Source organism: Oncorhynchus gorbuscha, linkage group LG14, assembly GCF_021184085.1.
Source record: "Oncorhynchus gorbuscha isolate QuinsamMale2020 ecotype Even-year linkage group LG14, OgorEven_v1.0, whole genome shotgun sequence".
NCBI classification, from domain to species: Eukaryota; Metazoa; Chordata; class Actinopteri; order Salmoniformes; family Salmonidae; genus Oncorhynchus; species Oncorhynchus gorbuscha.
This window is the reverse complement of record NC_060186.1, coordinates 11,338,711-11,359,893: the sequence shown is the minus strand read 5'-3', so window position 1 is coordinate 11,359,893 and position 21,183 is coordinate 11,338,711. Positions and strand designations below refer to the sequence as shown.

The following is a 21,183-nucleotide window of genomic DNA, read 5'->3' as shown; positions in this document are numbered from 1 at the left end:
AGTCCTCATGTGGACACATTGATCACCACATCATTTCCCTCCTACTGTGTGTTATGTATTCTCCAGGACACGAATGCTTCAACTCCTCAACCCAGAGCATCTGCAGAGTCCTTATGTGACTCAGTCAACACATCTGTTCCCCTGAAAAACACCATTAACAAGAAAGGAGGGGAAAGGGGGATTCACCAAGCCAACAGCTTTTTACTTTCGACTATCTGATCCAAGTAAACATACTTTCCCCGTTGTGGAATAAAGCCTGGGGTGTGTTAGGCCAAGCAATGTCTGTCAGATGGACACCGCTTAAAACTCCCATAAGGCACCACCACCCAGCGGTGACGACTAAGGGATGATCTAGGGAGGTTATGCTACATGTGTCTCTTACTGATGAGGTCATCAATTGGAGACTGTCATACCCCTAAGGTCAGATGGCGTGTTGAAATGGAAGGATGAGCAGTTTGACTAAACGGCTCACAGGGTCAGGTTGGCTCTCCGAGGGCCACACACGTCTTCACAGCTAGTTTCACACTGAACACACTCACACACACACACACACACACACACACACATAATGGCCCTGCTGCCTCTGGTGACTGGCAGCTCAGGGGTGGGTTGGAGCGCATCTGAGGGGAACACACACAAAGACGAATGCACGTACGTGCACACGCACGCAAGCACACAGGTACTGTATGTGCACCCTGACGCACATGCACCTAATTTCACGGTTTACTCTGTGAGAAATAAACACTTTAATTCCCCGTACGTCGAGGACTAACACTGGGCTTCCTGTATGTGTTGACACAACAGCACGATGCACATTAAAACCATACGAAGATGGCTACAGAGAAAACAGAGCCCGCTGACCACAGATACTAACAGTCACTTAAAGGAGAAATCTGCAGCTGAAACATTCATTTGTTGACGTATACATTCATGATTAAATAATTGATTCTTGAAGAATATAACTTATAAATGCCTTATGAGCTTAGTTACTCCAATGTTTGTAAACAAAGTAAATATAAACAAACACTATGCAGCCTCAAAACAAAGTTTCAACTGTCATTTTATGTCATGGACGGTCAGTCCTTGCATCCATAGCGCTGTCTATGAATTTGAGAGTGGTTACATTTCTCCAGCCCAATCTCACAGCTAAATGTATTACTGAAACAGGGGCTGGGATTATACTTTGTTATCGTTTCATCTGCGGATTACCCTTTTAATTATTATTTCTTAAGTAAACAGAGAAAATGATAGGATGGAAATCTGCCAAGGACCTAAACAGTTTGGAGTTCATTTACAGTCAAGTGTTTGACTGTTTCAGTCCCACCTTCTGTTTCTGGGTCAGTAACCGTTGGCCTTAAACCTCAGTGCAGGAAAGTGCAGTGCTTATTCTAAAGGTGTTTTCCAGCAGTCAGCACACCTCATGCAGCCAGTTGTTTACTCATTACTCACAGTTGTCTTCGTATGTTCTCCAAGACAATCACACAAGAGTTTCTCCTTGGACGACAACAAATAGAAAAAACAGTTGTGTGATAACTGCCTCCACAAAGTTGCCAAGCAACAACGGGAGAGAAACCCAAGCCCGTGATTGGCAGATACATTTGCACAATGTCCAAAGTGAGAGAGTCTATTAAAAACAGACTGCTGTAACCACATAGCTAATACACTGAGTCTATTGTGGGGACTGGGCAGTAAGGGGCAGTGTGGGCGCATGATAAGGCTGTTGCTCCTCTGGCATTAACTGCAGGGTGGTGTTCAGGAGAGAGAACATGTTGGTGTAGAGAGAAACGTGGAGGTATACTACCAAACTTGTCCAGTAAGAACACAGATTTAATCTTTTTCAGTAGAAAAACGTCCCTGGCGGGCTGAATGGTTGTAGGTCTCGGTCGGCCTCATGCCAAAGTGATCAGGGGTCTCTGGGTCCCCCCTGACCCCCTCTTCTCCTTCCTTCTTTACTTCTACTGTTTAATCAGTGGGCCATGACAACAGCTATTTGACAGAGTCAACAGACCCTCACCAGAGAGTGCAGCTAAAAACTCCCTGAGGGATACAGCCACCGGCACTCACCCCCTGACCCCCCAACACACCCCCTGACCCCCAACACACCCCCTGACTCCCCCAATACACTCCCCAACTCAGCCCCTGACCTCACCAACACACCCCCTGACCCCCAACACACGCCTTGACCCCCCTACACAGCCAACACGCCTTAACCCCCCAGCACACCTCCTGATCCCCCAACACCCCCGACCCCCAACACACCCAACACCCCCAACACGCCTTGACCCCTCCAACACACTCCCTGACCACCCAACACACCCCCTGACCCCCAACACACCCCCTGAACCCCCCCAACACACGTCTTGACACGCACAATGTGATTGAGAACTCTGACTCATCTGGAACACATTTCAATTAGAACGAGCCCTGCTTGAAACATTCCTTTTTATGTTTATATTGCCTGCATCAATCCCATGTGTCATCAAATAAATGACGACGATGCAAAAAAAAAAAATGCTGGATATGAGTTGGAAAATGCTGTTTGTCACAGCCTACATTACAGTGACAGTGATGAGTTCAGATGTGATTTAACTGCAGCGTGCGCCGGTCTCATTTGGGTCCCTGCCAGGGCAGATTATCTTTACCTGGAGGAAGAAATGGAGTGATTCACATGTAAGCAACTGTATCTGAAGCAACCACATCTGAGCTGTTCATGATCTCCTCTCCAGCCTTTTGGAAGTCAATCAGTACCTGTAAAACACCTGTGATCCCATGTTTATTGGACCAATCAAATGCTGAGGTGTAACAAAAACAGACCCAGCAGGCATCCAGTATCCGCAAATTCCAACGGTTACCACAACGGAATCGTTTCTAGATATGACCTAGATTTAGTGTTGCCTGAATTCTTAGTTGGGCGTACCCAAGTAGTTAAATCACATGATCAAAAGAAAAAAGTACACTGAACAAAAATATAAACACTACATGTAAAGTGTTCAATGAGCTGAAATAAAAGATCCCAGACATGTTCCCTACTCACAAAAAGCTTATTTCTCTCAAATGTTTTGCGCAAATTTGTTTACATCCCTGTTAATGAGCATTTCTCCTTTTCCAAGGTAATCCATCCACCTGACAGGTGTGGTATATCAAGAAGCTGATTAAACAGCCTGATCATCATTACACATGTGCACCTTGTACTGGGGACAATAAAAGGCCACTCTAAAATGTGCAGTTTTGTCATACAGCACAATGCCACAGATGTCTCAAGTTTTGAGGCAGCTGTTGCCAGAGAATTTCATGTTCATTTCTCTACCATAAGCCACCTCCGATGTTGTTTTAGAGAATTTGGCAGTATGAACGACCACACAACAGCAGACCACCTATATGGCATTATGTGGGTGAGCTATGCTGATGTCAACGTTGTGAACAGAGTGCCCCACGGTGGCGGTGGGGTTATGGTGTGGGCAGGCATAAGCTACGGACAACAAGCACAATTGCATTTTATTGATGACAATTTGAAAGCTACTGTGATGAGATCTGGAGTCCCGTTATCATGCGATTCATCCTAAACCGTCACCTCATGTTTCAGCATGATACTGCACGGCCCCTTGTCGCAAGTATCTGTACACACTTCCTGGAAGCTGAAAATGTCCCAATTCTTCCATGGTCTGCCCACTCACCAGACATGTCACCAATTGAGCATGTTTGGGATGCACTGGGTTAACGTGTATGACAGCGTGTTCAAGTTCCCGCCAATATCCAGCAACTTTCCACAGCCATTGAAGAGGAGAGGGACAACATTCCACAGGTCACAGTCAACAGCCTGATGAACTCTAAGCAAAATAGATGTGTCGCGCTGCATGAAACAAATGGTGGTCAAACTAGATTTTTTTAAAGGTACCAACAGATGCATATCTGTATTCCCAGTCATGTAAAATCCATAGATTAGGGCCTAATGCATTTATTTACATTGACTGATTTCCTCATATGAACTGTAACTCAGTAAAATCCCTGAAATTTTTGCACGCTGCAATTATACTTTTGTTCAGTATAAATATGTAAATGCTCATATATCAAATTTCAGATGGATCGAAAGAAATGGTCTGAAACAAATTGATCTCATCTGTATCATATTGGCATTATAACTGTCATGGATCTATTGCGACCTCTGTATCTACCATTGCTTTTCGAACTAAACTGAGAAACATAAAATGGGGAAGAAAAATTATTAAATGACACACACACACACACACACACACACACACACACACACACACACACACACACACACACACACACACACACACACACACACACACACACACACACACACACACACACACACACACACACACACACACACACACACACACACACACACACACACAATGAACATTTCCCCTTGGGAAGCAAGCACCTGTGGTAGGATTACACCGGGACAAATTGAGTTAAAGGCCCTTGCAGTGGATTGTGTTGAAACAGAGCATACCAAAAGTCCCATGAGAACCCAGCACCTCTACACAACAACACCAGAACTCTCATGAGAACCCAGCATCTCTACACAACAATACCAGAACTCTCATGAGAACCCAGCACCCCTACATTACAATACCAGAACTCTCATGAGAACCCAGCACCCCTACATAACAATACCAGAACTCTCATGAGAACCCAGCACCCCTAAATAACAATACCATAACTCTCATGAGAACCCAGCACCCCTACATAACAATACCAGAACTCTCATGAGAACCCAGCACCCCTAAATAACAACACCAGAACTCTGATGAGAACCCAGCACCCCTAAATAACAATACCAGAACTCTCATGAGAACCCAGCACCCCTACATAACAATACCAGAACTCTCATGAGAACCCAGCACCCCTACATAACAATACCAGAACTCTCATGAGAACCCAGCACCCCTACATAACAATACCAGAACTCTCATGAGAACCCAGCACCCCTACATAACAATACCAGAACTCTCATGAGAACCCAGCACCCCCCTACATACCATAGCACCCCTACATAACAATACCAGAACTCTCATGAGAACCCAGCACCCCTACATAACAATACCATAACTCTCATGAGAACCCAGCACCCCTACATAACAATACCATAACTCTCATGAGAACCCAGCACCCCTACATAACAATACCAGAACTCTCATGAGAACCCAGCACCTCTACATAACAATACCAGAACTCTCATGAGAACTAAGCACCTCTACATAACAATGCTAGATAAGAGCTGTAGGGGGGAGTAGGAGAGAACCACCTCATGCCTAAGCCTCATCACTCCCTCCTTGACAACTATCTCCCATCGCTTATCGACTGTGTCAGGGGCGCTATGCACAACAAATTCATTTTGTGGGAACATGGAGCAGAATGCCAGAATTCCAAGAGCTGTGATAAATGTGGCCGCTTCGGTTACTGAGCATTATGGGGTATTGGAGGAGAAGCCTTCCCCAAGAAACCACATCAAAGCGGGCAAGTGCTTGGCAAGAAGTAGATTGACAGTCTATGCTGTGAAACTCACCTTTGAGGGCAAAAACAGCGACAGAAGGATATATTAACCCAATCAAATGAACGCATGGCATGCGTAAATGTACTAAACAGCTTATATTTATTTGATCTGTCTTGAGACGTAGTTTTAACTATTCTTGGTGACATGATTCAAAGTGTTGGTAGTGTGTTTATTTAATTTCAGGCTGATCTCATGAGCTCATGCAGGCTGTTAATGTAGGTTGTTATGGGTTGGACTCTACCCCCATCATACTGTGTAATTGGCTGTTGGATACACTGAGGTATCCCAATCCCTGACTAACACATAGGAAACTAACACACACACAAGCGGAGACGCACATGCTGTTGGCATCATCCCCCCTCTCCCATCTCACTGTCTAAGCCAGGCTCCATATCCATTCTACATGCTATATCAGTCTGTCAAAACTCTGGATGGACAGGGACATATTTCAACCCTCCCTTCCACCTCTGTACTAAAAGTGGGTGGGGTCACATTTCTAAAATCCTACCTCACTATCAGCCCCTGGGGAGTAGGGATTCTAGTGTTCTGTGGGCTGTGGGCTGTGGGCTGCCCACTTAACATGGCATGGACCCTATCCAGAGTTACAGGGTTTGTACATTGCCATGGTCACTAGGTGGCATCATTATCTGGGTAATAGCATCACACTGTGCTTGGCTCTATAGCTCATAAATCAGAACATCTGAACCAAACCAGAACCATCTAAACCCCTCCACTCCGCCCTCTTCTCTACCGCCGCCATGTGTGACAATGATTAATGCAAATGTTTTCTTTTAAAATCGCTTTAATCTATTATTCCTATTTTTTCGTCTCACAACATGAACATATTCTTTCAATGGAGTTTCAAAAGTAGGAATTTGGCCCATTTTGGCCGTGCTGAGGGGCTGCCAGTGGAATGTTTTTCATGGTGGGGCCGGAGAGTGTGTCTGATGCATGGGATACAGGCGCTGGATTACTTCCTCATAATAATAGGGGGGAAGGGGGGGGGATGCCAAGTCACACCACAAGGCTGCTGAGTCTGTAAAGGTTTAACAGCACGGCGGGTTGCCAGATTGGGTATTTTTCCTTCATCACTAGACAAGGCCATAGTTTAATGGCATGGCAGGTTGCCAGATTGGGAACTTATCCTTCATCACTAGACAAGGCATTGGTTTAGTAGCCTACGTAGTCCCAGATCTGTTTGTGCATGATTGTTTGGGATGATAATGACCATAGGAGCAACACAGCACAAGCAGATCCAGACCAGGCTATTGGTTTAATATACAGTATGTGCAGCACATGGAGATGTTTAGGCCATCGGTCCCCTTTGCCAGAATGGAATCTGCACTGAGAATATATGGGTGACATCTAAAAAATAAAAATGTATGCAGTTGATGAGAGTTAAAAGGCAGCGGTGTTCATTCTCTTCAACTCAGCTGATATCAATAACACGTCATGTTACCTCACAGGAGTTTGGAATCCAAACCAGGTTGGCTAGAAGACCGCGACTCAACCGTGACCGAGCAGCCAAGGTCTGATCCAAGGTCTTTAAACAGAAAGGGTTCCCTATAAGGACTTTGATGAAAGGCCGATGTTGACCATCTCCTCTTCTTCCTCCTTGTAATTGTCAGGACATTGACTACTATGACAACTACGAGCAGCAGACCAGTCATTTAAGAGACTGTGCAATGCTGCCACCTGGTGAGTGAAAACAAATCCAACCAATATTGTCTCCACTTCATTTCAAAACAGATAATGAAGCTGGAGAAGCGACGACTATAATGGAGATAGTCCAGGAGGATCTCACAGCTCTGAGGGGACAGAGGGGTCCTGTCTTTGGTACAGGTTCTTCTGAAGGAACTCCAGGAGCCTCCTCCATTTGGGCTGCTCTCTCCACAACATTATCACTGCAACAGCACAATACAGTTTTACAGTAGGGTAAAAATACTCATGAAAAACAATCCCTTTCAGAGACTTGTAAATGTAATGTCTAGTGATACTATCGACTGGGTCCTCGATCTAGCCTTACAGTAAGTCCGAGCAGATGAGAGATGCTCTGTAAAATCCCTCACCTTTGCCTCTGTTCTTGGGAGTTGCTGGAGCGGAAGTGAGGAGTGTAGAAAGGTTTGATCAGGTGACCAGCCCCAGGGTAAGACACAGGTTCCCTGCCCTCTCCCACATACTGTACTGTGCATCTGTGCATAGAGGTCAGAGGTCAGGTGATATCTGGGATAGGCCTTTTAGTGTGCCAACTTGTATGCATTATCAGGTAGTGGCAGGTAGCCTAGGGGTTAAAAGTGTGGGGCCATTAACTGAAAGTTTGCTGGTTTGAATCCCCGAACTGACTAACACTAATTGCTAATGTACGTGGCTCTGGACAAATGTCTACTAAATAACTTAAATGTACAGTACTTACATTCTGGACAGATTCTGTAGTGGCACAGTTCTGGTCAGCTTCTCCAATGACCATCAGTAATGGACACTTTAACCTCCTGACCTATGGTGCCAAAAAATAGGTCCACACACATGTCAGTTCCTCACTGTACAAATACATACAGTATAGTGTGCATACAATGCTGTCTGAAAGATACCATCACCTCTACTTTAGGGCCACTCTCAGTGATGGGCTGGATCGCGTCTCTCCAGATCAAATGGTTGTTCTCATCAAAGTGCATATTTCTAGGGATTTGAGCAAAATACAACTATAATTTCAGTGCACTCCAAATGAGGTCATTTCCCATTGCTTTAGAATAGGTTAAAACACACTCACGTGTCGTACTTGTCAGCTATTGACACAAGCGACAATCTGAAAGGGAAAACATGGCTGCCACGTAAACACACCATACATCTGGGCTGGAAGAGAGGGGAATTATCAACAAATATGTTGGGAAATAGGAGAGGGGTGTGTCTACAGAGCACCTGTGAAATAATTGTTTACAGTATTTGCGTTCACTAATTAACTGGTTATCAATCAAACAAGTCAATTTCAAAGAGGAAGGTGTGGAATAATCATGTTAATGACATCAGAGTAAACGGCCAGGGATAAGGACTCCCAGTGAGAAGCCAAACAGCCTCTATCACTGGCCACCTGAGGATGGTCTCAGCATGGTGAAGTAGGGGCGGCAGGTTCACAACAAACTCCAGAGCACACACACTTGAGGCCTCTTGAATCTTTTTCCACAATGAACTGTGCAAATACCTCAAAGTACTTGCATCCTATGGCAACCGTGGTAGAGACGTCCGTGGGGTACTGCAGCACTAAGGAGACGTAGCTTTCGGATGCTAATAGGGAGGAGCGATGCTCAAACAGACCCCCTCCTCCCCCAGATAGCTCCAGCTCAGCAGGGAATGGTCCAGGACCTTATAGAGGAAAACATATACAGTCAAATAGTTACACTTGCATCCAATGTTTAACAGTCCGTCACACTTCAAGGTCAACATTCTGGTCTAATGATATACAGTAATGCATTTTAGGATATTTAATCGCGTACAAAATATCTTGTTTAGTCACCTGCTGGTATAAAAAGGGTTCCCTGGATTCCGTCCTTGTAGATGTCTATCTTTTGGACTATGGGGGCCATACAGCAGCGCTCTACGACTGTACAGGCTACAGCAGCCTGCTCACTGAAGTCCTGGCTGATGTGGCCACTGTACACAGAGATCTGAACCAGCAGTGGAGTATGGATATCCTTCTTCCTCAACCTGACACGGAGAAAAGAAACAGTCAACTATGTAGGGAGAGCTAACTGAAAATAATTCAGAATTCATACTGGAGCAGAGGCATATCTTATGTAATTTGGTGTGTGTGTGTGTGGTATGTGTGTGTGTACCTGGGTCATGTTTCACATAAAAACCACCAAAACGGATGTCCTCGGCAACTTCACACACGGTACGTGACAATAACACAACTCAGTTGCTTTACTATAGCAATTTGTACAGTTGATAAACGAGTCAAAATATTGTAATTTTTCATTTTGCATGAAGTATCACAAACATAGATAGTGGGGCGGCAGGGTAGCCTAGTGGTTAGAGAGTTGGACTAGTAACCGGAAGGTTGCAAGTTCAAACCCCCGAGCCGACAAGGTACAAATCTGTCGTTCTGCCCTGAACAAGCAGTTAACCCACTGTTCCTAGGCCGTTATTGAAAATAAGAATTTGTTCTTAACTGACTTGCCTGGTTAAATAAAGGTAAAAAAAAAAAAAACCTGGCAAAGTAGGAACACAAGCCCAAAACCATACCTCTTCTTACCTTTGACCATCCCCGTTTCATCACTGGCATAATGGCCGAACGCCTCCCATCCTCAGAGCGCTGAAAGGAACGAAGGGTGATCTTCTTTTTTGGGGAAAAACGTTCTTTACCACAATCTGCAGTTTCTCATCAATGAGGGCTCTAGTGGGCTCTACCGGGAGCACAGGGCATGGACTCACCCGTGCCTTGATGTGTGACCACCAGGAGAGCTAGACCAGTTCTATCACCATCCGGAAACAATAGCAACTGGACACAGAAAAGGAGAGGAGTTTTCCATGCAAAATGGCCGCCACCCTGAACCTGTCATCTGTAGGCAGTGGAAGAGTGAGAAACATTGTAGGCAACAGTATGTCAATGGAAAGTCTGTTCTAGCAGCGGGTGACTATGTCGCCAACAGGACACAGATTCGGCACTCGTCTTTCTTTGTAGCCATTGAAGAGCTGGGGAATGTGTAGATCTGGGGTATGTGTAGATCTGGGGGATGTGTAGATCTGGGGTATGTGTAGATCTGGGGGATGTGTAGATCTGGGGGATGTGTAGAAAGCCTGAGGCCCCATGTCTCACATCTCTTCTGACATCCTCCCTGCAGGCCAGAGCAGCTAAAATACTCTAATTCCAAAATGAAAACAGTTTGGGACCGAGGCAAATCCCTACCCACGTTTTTGCAAATGTGAATGAACATCCTCAAGTCATATCAATCATTTGTACATAATCATAACAAGGCCGTATCAAAAGAGGACCATAGTGCTCTCCAAAAAGTATTGTTGGTGCGTAAAACCTGTGAATCCAGATAAGCCCCAGAAAACTGTAATGTGTCTGCAGTCTAAAAGATGCTGCATAAAGCTGACTTCATTATATATAAATTATGTTTTTACTGCATCAGGATAGCATACACATACTTTTCAGCTGAACTGTCTTCTTCAGTGTTTAGCTTGGTTCATAACATGGCCATAACCATGTTACAGTTCAAATATATATATATTGATCATTATTTTATTATAATATCAATTGCAGAGAAATAAGCTGAGTAAATTGACACCCCTGTCTTCAATGTTACAGTTCAACACAATATTTCTGCACCTCATGGGACTATTTTTTTCATGAAGCACCTTTTCGCAACAGGACAGTGCTGGGAAAAGATTGTGATTGTGATAAACAGTTGAGAAGATTATGACAGAAGATTTGATAAAGACCTGTAATGAATCATGACAGAGTGACTGATAAAATATTCAAAATGTTTGTTTACATCTGAAGTCTTGGAACAAGGCGGAGTCCGATAGATAGAACATGAACAGGATATTGTTCACATCCTCCTTTTCCCACATCCTCCTTTCAATATGATTAGATCATGTCATCATTTGATCATAACCAAACACATTACATTATCAGAACAGTCATTTTGATTATACAATACAACTCAATAGAAAACATCCTTTAAATTTTCTGCCAAAAAGTGACTTGTGTTACAATATAAAATGATCAGTATATTACAGTATCTAAAAGAATGTGTCCACGTGTCCATAACACTAGTTGTGCTGAGGTGTTCTGGATAGGGGCGTCAGATCTTCTTGAATGGCCCTGAACAGCTGCAGCAGGGCGTCTCCCCACAGCGCCTTCTGGTGTTGGGAAGTGGTATGAGCTAGAGTCTGGGCAGTGTACACCATAGTGAGCACTGTGCGCTCAAAGTCCTCCCTGCTTAGGGCACCTCTGCGCTGGGACAGGTGGGAGGTCAGACGTCTGATCTCCGATAGTCTCTTGGGCAGGACGTCCTCACAGATAACCTCCAGCTTTTGGACCCTCCTCAGAGACGACAGCTCCTTGTCTGGGATCACGAAGGGCTTGTCCTCACCCTCGATCTGCAGGCCTGCCAGCAGGATCTAGAAGACAGACACAGTTGTATCAGATTCTTTACAGGTTCTGTCAGATCCACTTTTCATATGTAACCTGACTCCCATTTGCATGCATTCATGGATGCCAAGGGAAGTCAGGCTTCCCCAAAAAAATTGTCCAAGAAAAAAAGTTTAAAATAAATGTATCTTTCGTGTCAGTTTTTCAGAGGCGGAATGCATCTCACCAGTGAAAACATTAAAGCGAGTGAAATTGTGCCCCTTTGTCTCTGTATGTGTCGGCCATCTATCTGATGATGTCTGGTCAAAAATAGTTTGGCATTTGTCCTCCCTTGATTTAAAAAAAGCATAAAATAATAGCCAATCAGTGTTGAGCTAAATAGTTAATGGTCCTGGCTCACCAAAAAAAAGTGTCAAGGGAAGCCAGTTTGGATTTGGCTTCACTCCTATCACATCACATCGAGACCCAAACATCATTGACAAAAACAACTTGAATTGTTGCATTTCGTTGTATTGTTGTCCTTCGGTGGCTAGCTAGCTAGCTAAAATTGTCCCTTTCCTAAATTATCCATCGGTGGAGATAGGGATTTGGACTTGCGGTTTTACTTAATTCACCATACTGGCAAATTATTATAACTGTGATTCTGATCCGAGGATAAATTCATACATTGGCCTGAGAGGATGGAAGGTCAATATGTAGCTCGCTCTGGATAAGAGCGTCTGCTAAATGACTTAAATGTAAATGTAAATGTAGCTAGATGTAGAAGGCTAATGTTAACTAGCTAATGTTTCCCATGAAAGGAAGTTAGTCTTGCGAGCAAAGATTTTAGCCAGGTAGTCTAGGACAACAAAAAACAAAAGCATGTACTGTATACAGAGTCATAGACCGTTTCGTCAACATGAAAGAGAGGAGAACGGCATTGCATTCTCTACAAGTACGGTGAGTGAACGTGTTTTTTCTACTTGTACACACACACACACACACACACACACACACACACACACACACACACACACACACACACACACACACACACACACACACACACACACACACACACACACACACACACACACACACACACACACACACACACACACACACACACACACACACACAGAGAGAGAGAGAGAGAGAGAGAGAGAGAGAGAGAGAGAGAGAGAGAGAGAGAGAGAGAGAGAGAGAGAGAGAGAGAGAGAGAAATCAGAACCATGGAAAGCCACATCATATTTAGCTCATGTTGATTGGACTAAATCGTTTTTGGTGTCTTTTAGTTGTGACTTTATTAGACTAAGCATAGGTGATTTGATAATGTTGAAATGTCGAAGATGAAATAGTGCTGGAATTGTGGAGGCCGCTCCTGTTTCTTTGGGACTTGCGGTACCTCTCCATGGTTCTAAATCAATAGCTGTTAAGTAGTCCAAAAATTTCAGAAACATTCATTTGCTTGACCATGCTGTAGTTCATGTAGCTGTTGGTTACATTCAATATGCTTTGTGGACTTCACTGGACAGAGGTTGCTCTCTGGTTTTGTAATGATGAAACAAAGGCCTGGTTGAGTTTATTCTGCCAGTGTTTTCTTGTTGTCTCGGCCGTAGGTCTATATATCATGGTGTCAAGACGTATGAACTAACAGGTTATAGAGCAAACAACGCAATTATCACAACACATAGGTTGTAATATGTTTTAAAAAATCCTGGCTTGGTTTCCCCAGTGATTTTACCCACACACTACGACTGATGACGACTGCTGACTGAGGCTTCAGCTTCCCTTTTCCAGCGGGTCAAAACTACGTTCCTGCTCCAACCATGACTCTCGTTGTCCAAGTTCAACTGTATGAAATTCAGAAAGTTTGAACCCATGAGCACTGTTTGCCTACAGATTCTCTGTCTCGGCCCTTCCCACCTTCGACCTCCATGTCCCTGCTGCACGACGAGCGATGGTACCCACAGGATTCACATCAAACAGGAAAGTTTCAGCTCTTCAATTAGTAGGAGAAGAGGAGTCAAACATTCAATACGTCTTTAACTTTCACTTCTCTCTCTGAATGGAACTCTGAGGAGATACACACACCTACACACATAGGCCCACTGCTGAAGACAAGAGCTCTCCAACTTTGCTTACTGCATACATACTTTTTGGTTTCCGTTGTTTGCTCAGCTATGTTCAGAGCTCTGTCATAACAAACAGTAGAAATGTAGCCTCTTCCCATACTGTAATGCCCAATTCCAAATCAGCCCTTAGACTCTATGCACTCTCAGATCTCCATAAGGGTCTATGGGCCAATTTGATATTTGGCACTGACAAGGACTGATAGAAGAGTTTACTACAGCATGGAGAAAGGGGTCCCTACGGGACCTACAACTCGTTGAAGTGACTAACAGAGTCTCTGAAAGTCAAGAATTCTTCCCAAAAGCACAAGAGATGAGCTATCAGGTATTTTTGACTTGTTATGCCCAAGATATTTTATTTAGAAGCAATGGCGAATATAAAAGCTTGAGTGGCATTGATTCTGATGCAACATGTTTTGCTGCTACCCCACAAGATTCACAAACCTTGAATAACCTATAACCTCTGTGTCCATGTTTTCCACTCAAACATCAGAGTGGTGGATGGTTGAGCAGTAGATGTCCAGACATAATGTTTGCTTCTTGGGCTCCAACATACCAGCTGTAGTATGTGTGAATGAATCTGGGTTGTGCCCACAGTGGATATGGTCTGGCTCAACAACGAGAAGAAGCAGGGACCTCTGGGATATGGAGTTCAATGTCAGAACATTATTTAGTAATAAAGTCAAAACTATCTGAGAGGAGGGTCTCTAGATGATCCATTGTGGGTCGGAGAGAAGAGGCAGACTGTTACAGACTGAGAGCATGCAATACAACTTTACATTCGTGGAAGATTTAACTTTATTTGACAACAATCTTCTTGTTTCCATGTAACATTCACAATGAGTTAAATCCCCTTTAAACCCATTAATGTAATTTAAGCAGAGATGGCTATTGTCGACTCACCTCAAACAGCAGGTTAACATCTTCCACAGAGTTCTGGAAGGTGGGGTTGACCAATGAGTGTGTGCCACGCTTCACTCTAAAGGCTGACGGGTAAAGGGCTAAATAGAAAGGGGAGAGAAAGTGAGAAGAGGAGAGATAGCATTGTGAGTAGTTGAATGACTCATTAAACCAATGGCAACCAAAAGAAGTCCTGAAATACAATAGATCCAGAATTTCCCGTTGAGCGGGTGAATATGGTTGCCGTTGTTGTGACCAGGAGGTCAGTCAAACTCAGCACACGTTGCAGTATTTACGCAGTGGCATACAGTATACAATATAGTCAAATACATTGACACAGTGGCTATAGGTCATGTAAAATCCTACACTTACTGCATACTGTAAACATGTCTACGTAGGTTAAACTATCGAGCCGCAGGTTTGTGGGAGACAACTAGGGTGTAAACTGCAGCAGACGTTCCTACGTGAAACCGGGTGAAAAGCTTTTAACCTCTGACACCGGTAATCGCTGGTATGTCCCACTTTATAGATGCCCCCTCTTTTCAAAGAGCCAGGTGTGTCTATAGGGCATAGGCTATAGGGTAGGGCGGTCAGATTTCAAAGTGTCAGGGCATATGTGCCGCAGCAGGCCTGAGAGTTCAGGATCTGTGGTCTGCTCTTCATAAAAGCCCTCTCTCTCAGCCTTCAGAACCGCAGACTAAGGCAGCTCTGTCATTTATAAGGGGAGCTAACCAGGAGCAGAAGCAGAGAAACACCTGGACACAGGCTTACCAGCTGGGTTCCAACCTTGGTCCCTTGCATACCACAAGACTGCTGAGCTAAAGGCAGCTCCTGAGCTAAATGCAGCTAAGGCAGGTATTCTGATCTCAGATGAGATCATTCGCTGAACCACCTCCTTCACACCTATTCTTTGACCTGTACGGGAGATGTAGTAGTTATTACATCTACAAATGACTCGCCTGTTTTCTCAAAAATGACCTAGGCCTGATTAACATTAAGTGAGATAATGAGACTTTGAGTGGCTTCATTCAACAGTGTTTCCTCTGTATTACTCTGAGCTGCTTCTTAACAGTGAGGGGATGATTTGAGGCAGGAGTCACAGTAGTGACATGATAATACCCTTCACCAGTTTGAGAGACAGCTACAGTACATAGGGACATTCTTGTGGTCAAGTATTTGACCTCAACAGAAAAATATGACACGTTGAGAAATGTTGTTAACATGACCTAGAGATGACCCAGCCCAACCCAAAGAAAGTCCGGTGCAACAGCATCTCTCCCTCAATACCTTATTTGCTTTCTTTTCCATTACAGCCCTGAATACCTGGCAGGGACTGTTTTGAAAGTACAGGGCCATGTGCTTTTGGGTTGAAGGGTCAGGTACAGACAGACAAGGTCCAAATAAGAAGCTTGATTGGAAGTCGGAGCATGTATGAAGTGGACACAAACAGACCATCGATCATGCAGTGCCTCAGTCTGTCTGAGGAATGCCTGGGCCCTGGACAGAACAGAAAGGTCATGGTAGGAACACAGCGTGACTAGGGGTAAATTACGTTTTCCTCACAACAGTCAAGAGTTCAACGCGGTTGTGACTGAGCTTTATAAAACATAACATGCAGGGAACTGTTTGTCCATACTTTACTCTCATTCTCTCATAGAATGTCACTCTCTGGTAGGTGTTGTGTCTACCTGAGCTTGGATAGATTCCCTACTACTGTAGAACGTGCTCTTGTTACTAATCTAAGCCAGATATCCAATCACTGTACAGTAATCTGCTGTTTGAGCCAAGAGAAATATAGGCTCACTGAGCTTAATGAGGGTCATAGTTTAAACGTCCCTCTCAATGGAAACTGATCAGGAATAAGCTGCTGGTCAACTGACACCCATGCACAATTCCACTCACTGTTCTCCGACTGTACTCCTTATGGAATCTGATCCAAGACCAGCTCTTGCTACTCCCAGTCCCCCTCCACTGAACTTCTAATTGTCCCGCCACCAAGGTCTCACATTCTCGACAGGACAACACTTGCCCTATTCTCCCCATTCAGAAACAGAGTTAAAGAAGCGGAGTTGGAATGTATAAGCATACAGAACACACCCATAGGGACAACAACTTTTATTGGCACAGAGCCGGTGTGAACAGTGAGGTTATGAGGTCTATGAGGTTCAATTCCATGCTTCGTTTTCCATGAATCGTTTGATGTTATGGCGATGCTGTACCTCTGTGGAGATATTAGCTCCAAAATGGCTGCTCCAACCAGCCAGCAATTTTTATGACTTTCACCACTAGTTGCACAGGCGCCATACAGCAGCTGCGAGGAATGCCAGACATTGCCGTCATCATTTTCACCCAGATTTGGGCTGATATGTGCTACTGTGCATCCAAGTGAGATACTCATCCAGTATGTCCTGGAAAGCCTAAGCCCCAATGTTGACTTTCATCCAGGAGCACATCCTTTCCTGATGCTTTCCAGTGTGTATCTATAAGTGGAGGTAAGTGGAGCTGGAATTCCACACACACAGAGATGATACGCTGAGTCCATTGTGTTGAGCTCGAGTCAGAAGTGAAGAACAGGAGGGAACCTTCTTTTCACCTCAGCAGAACAACAGCAACACAAAGAAACATCTATGTCCAATGCCCATGTGATGTGTAACCTTGCCTGAGACCTGAAGACTTGTGTAATGCCTAGGCTTTAGCTCAGCGGGCTAACACAGTCGTCTGATACACAGTAGACTCGGTTTCCAAATCTAGCCGGTCACATATGGAATAAGTGGTTGCTGGTGGATGATCCACCTCTGCAAGCAGATCTCAGTTTTCAAAGCTCTGAGCCAGACGAAACCAATCATCGCTCGTGCTTCTCGGCCCACTGTAGCGCTAGACTAAATAATCCGTGTTTGCTAGACTAAATAACCAGTGTTTGCTAGACTAAATAATCAGTGTTTGCTAGACTAAATAACCAGTGTTTGCTAGACTAAATAACCAGTGTTTGCTAGACTAAATAACCAGTGTTTGCTAGACTAAATAATCAGTGTTTGCTAGACTAAATAACCAGTGTTTGCTAGACTAAATAATCAGTGTTTGCTAGACTAAATAACCAGTGTTTGCTAGACTAAATAATCAGTGTTTGCTAGACTAAATAATCAGTGTTTGCTAGACTAAATAATCAGTGTTTGCTAGACTAAATAATCAGTGTTTGCTAGACTAAATAATCAGTGTTTGCTAGACTAAATAATCAGTGTTTGCTTGGACACTGTCCCCGTGTCCTCACAAACAAGCAGGGAACCTGTAATCTCCCTCTAATCACATGCAATGAGCCAGGGGAAAACACAAAGCCATTCATTACAATCAGTGCTAAATGGTCTTGGCTGGGGCCTCCCGGGTCGCGCAGTGGTTAAGGGCGCTGTACTGCAGCTCCAGCTGTGCCATCAGAGTCCCTGGGTCGGGCCCAGGCTCTGTCGTAACCGGCCGCGACCGGGAGGTCCGTGGGGCGACGCACAATTGGCCTAGCGTCGTCCGGGTTAGGGAGGGCTTGGTCGGTATGGATGTCCTTGTCTCATTGTGCACCAGTGACTCCTGTGGCGGGCCGGGCGCAGTGCGCGCTAACCCGAGGTTGCCAGGTGCACGGGTGTACTCTCAGACACATTGGTGAAGCTGGCTTCCGGGTTGGATGCGCGCTGTGGCAACAATTGGATACCACGAAATTGGGGAGAAAAAGGGGTGAAATAAAAAATAAAAAATAAATAAATAAATGGTCTTGGCTGGAATTGTGTCTTGATTTGAGAAAAGCAGCAAAAACAGAGGTCACTGTGATAGAGGAATTCTAAATTCCTTTAATGTTTTAATTGCCAAAACCAATTAGCACTCATTTCTAATTCATTTAATGAGTTGTAAGTTCATTAATTATGCATGAAGTAGATCGAGACCAGTCTTAAAAGCCAGGTTAAAGAGCGTTTAATTCCAGAGAGTACTAACCACATACACAGATTTCCACAGGTTATAAACTCAAAATGACATCATCAGTTTCCCACGATAGCCCCGTTGTTTTTTTGTTTAGGTCCGGAGATGCTTTCTATTCCCCTCATAAACCAGACATTACAACATGTCTAAAAGATACAGATTTCTCTCAACAATGGAACAAAACCCAAACATTCTTATCTTGTCTGAAAAGCTTTTTCTCCCCCTTGACCTTCCCAAGAGGCACAGACAATCAAATTAGTTCTGCTTGCATTTTCAGTAACAGCTTAACCAATAACCTTTACTTTTCATATCATAACATAATAGTATTAGAATAAATGGTTTCTAATCATTAAGGAATACATAATTGATCATCTAAACTATATTTTCCTCTATCACACTGTCATCCAGGTTTACAGTAATGGTTATTTGGATTAAAGTCAGAGCCAAAAACCAAAGTCAGGAACATTTCCCATACTACAACTGGTGAATGATGTTTTCTTAACCAGTTTACACATTTCTAAACTGATATTTTCCACAGAATAGACACACTCCGGAGCAAGCTAAGTATATGTCCTAATTAGAACATTCCCAGTGGACTGAAGACCTGAGAGCTCCAAATATGGGACAAGATATGTCACAATGTTAAAAGGATAACAATACATCAAGTCAGACATGCAGATGTTCTTCCAAGCTGCTGCAGTCGAAACAGCTGGGGAAGAATGTGGCAGCAGTCAGAGGGACACAGTGGGCCAGAGACAGTCACATGGGCTACACTTACAGTTTGTCCCCTATTCTAAATCACAGTCTGTATGTCCCCTCTATCAAATCCTAAATATTCAGATGTGGTCTTTAGGGGCGATCTGACATTCAATAGCCATACAGTAGATAAGCTTAGTACTAGTATGACATGGATGTAATAATGTAATAATATATTCAGATGTGGTCTTTAGGGGCGATCTGACATTCAATAGCCATACAGTAGATAAGCTTAGTACTAGTATGACATGGATGTAATAATGTAATAATATATTCAGATGTGGTCTTTAGGGGCGATCTGACATTCAATAGCCATACAGTAGATAAGCTTAGTACTAGTATGACATGGATGTAATAATGTAATAATATATTCAGAATGGATACTGAGACATGACTGATTGACAGACCAGTTTCCCTTCTGGGATTAATAAAGTTTGTATTATTTTATCTGATCATGTCAGGCTCGTATCCACACAGACACATCATGCATATGACTGGATCTCATCTGCCAGCAAAGACCTGAGCTAAGTCGCATTTCCTGAAGCATGTTCAACATCATATGACTGATTCAGTGATTGAAATCCACCCTCCTACATTCCTTAATTTGGAGGGATCTATTTTTGGCCGTCGACATTTCTAAGGAAGCAAACATTGACGTGTGAGGAAGGGAGGGAGGGAGGGAGGGAGGGAGGGAGGGAGGGAGGGAGGGAGGGAGGGAGGGGGAGGGAGGGAGGGAGGGAGGGAGGGAGGGAGGGAGGGAGGGAAGGGAGGGAGGGAAAATGTATGAATGTGGATCCAAAAGTTTGGACAAGAAGGCACGTGAAGTTGTTTTTCGCTGGGAACTTTGTTGAAAAATATTCTGAAAATATAATCTCTCTCCTTCTCGTCAACACAATCATATACATACAGGAGACTAGCACCCACAGCCTTGCAAAAGCAAACAAAACATTTGTCTTTTCTTCAAAAAACATAAAATATCATAAAAGTCTGCAAACACATCAGAACAAAAGTCTGCATACATTTGTTTTTGCCTAGTTAACTCCACCTAAATAATCTATTTGGCAGCTAAATGTTCAGTTATAATAACACACAACGGTACTTAATACATAACCATATTGTATATGTTTTCCTTTGATTCCAAAATGCAGTTCATTACATCTTATTGCTCTTAGTTCTGAAAACGTCTACACAACAACCATGAACTTTCTATGAACGTGTCTGTGTTGACCCCTCAAACTGACCTGAAGTCAGCCTAAACTCTGTGAGGTGCTCAGGTGTCCTACCTTTCCTCCAGTGTTGAGCAGCAGCCAGGAACAGCTGGCAGTAGAACACAGTGATGAGTAGACCCCACCGATGCATCATGCTGATTCTCGGCCCAGCGCACACACACTGACACTGCCCTGTCGTCTGTCTGTCTCAATGGGATCTGAATGTGGATCAGTCACCAGCTAATCAAGGCAGCCAGCCGGGCCCCAGCTGGAGAGAGCTGTGTACAAACAACCCTCGGGAGAATGAGGTAAGAACGCTGACTGGAGCACTGCTAAACCACTTCACATGCAACTGCTTCATCCTTTCCTCTCCACCACTCTGTCTGTCTGTTTCTCTCTCTCCTCTCCTTCCCTATCTTTGCCTCCCCCCTCTCTCTGTCTGTGACTGAGTGCTGAGTTCCCTCTGGCCAGGCTGTCTGGGATGTCATCTGGAAGTCATCAAGACCCAGGGAATGGCTGCTCTGTTAGTGGCTGGCCTGCCGCTCACCGTGCTACTGGCTGAGGCAGACCTGACACCAGACTGGCTGCAGTTAGTCTAGAACCTGTAAAACCTGTCCAGTATCATCATCA

At 44.1% G+C, this 21,183-nt stretch overlaps 2 protein-coding genes across 2 annotated transcripts; both read right to left on the bottom strand.

Annotated features, from left to right (window-relative positions):
• Window positions 1-598: 598 nt before the first annotated feature.
• On the bottom strand, window positions 599-9,783 carry LOC123995879 (acyl-coenzyme A thioesterase 2, mitochondrial-like). The gene is made up of 5 exons (XM_046299556.1): window positions 9,764-9,783; window positions 9,036-9,226; window positions 8,680-8,884; window positions 7,597-7,719; window positions 599-620 (listed from the first exon to the last, which is right to left on the bottom strand). The coding sequence occupies exons 1-5, from the start codon at window positions 9,781-9,783 to the stop codon at window positions 599-601; spliced, it is 561 nt and encodes a 186-aa protein (XP_046155512.1).
• An 857-nt stretch (window positions 9,784-10,640) lies between these two features.
• On the bottom strand, window positions 10,641-20,943 carry LOC123995912 (protein FAM180A-like). Its single transcript, XM_046299574.1, has 3 exons — window positions 20,629-20,943; window positions 14,636-14,733; window positions 10,641-11,650 (listed from the first exon to the last, which is right to left on the bottom strand). Exons 1-3 carry the CDS (start codon window positions 20,705-20,707, stop codon window positions 11,300-11,302), a joined length of 528 nt encoding a protein of 175 aa, XP_046155530.1. The 5' UTR covers window positions 20,708-20,943; the 3' UTR covers window positions 10,641-11,299.
• Window positions 20,944-21,183: the final 240 nt, after the last annotated feature.

What these genes read in the sequence shown, in the direction of transcription:
- LOC123995879 (XM_046299556.1), bottom strand. Translation starts at nt 9,783, where the DNA reads ATGGTCAAAGGTAAGAAGAG. An exon ending in AACCCTTTTTATACCAGCAG is followed by an intron (nt 8,885 to 9,035) that starts GTGACTAAACAA and finishes TTCCTCTATAAG; the next exon opens with GTCCTGGACCATTCCCTGCT. An exon ending in AAAGATTCAAGAGGCCTCAA is followed by an intron (nt 7,720 to 8,679) that starts GTGTGTGTGCTC and finishes CTCTATGCACAG; the next exon opens with ATGCACAGTACAGTATGTGG.
- LOC123995912 (XM_046299574.1), bottom strand. Translation starts at nt 20,707, where the DNA reads ATGATGCATCGGTGGGGTCTACTCATCACTGTGTTCTACTGCCAGCTG. An exon ending in TGCTCAACACTGGAGGAAAG is followed by an intron (nt 14,734 to 20,628) that starts GTAGGACACCTG and finishes CTTTCTATTTAG; the next exon opens with CCCTTTACCCGTCAGCCTTT. An exon ending in ATGTTAACCTGCTGTTTGAG is followed by an intron (nt 11,651 to 14,635) that starts GTGAGTCGACAA and finishes TCTGTCTTCTAG; the next exon opens with ATCCTGCTGGCAGGCCTGCA.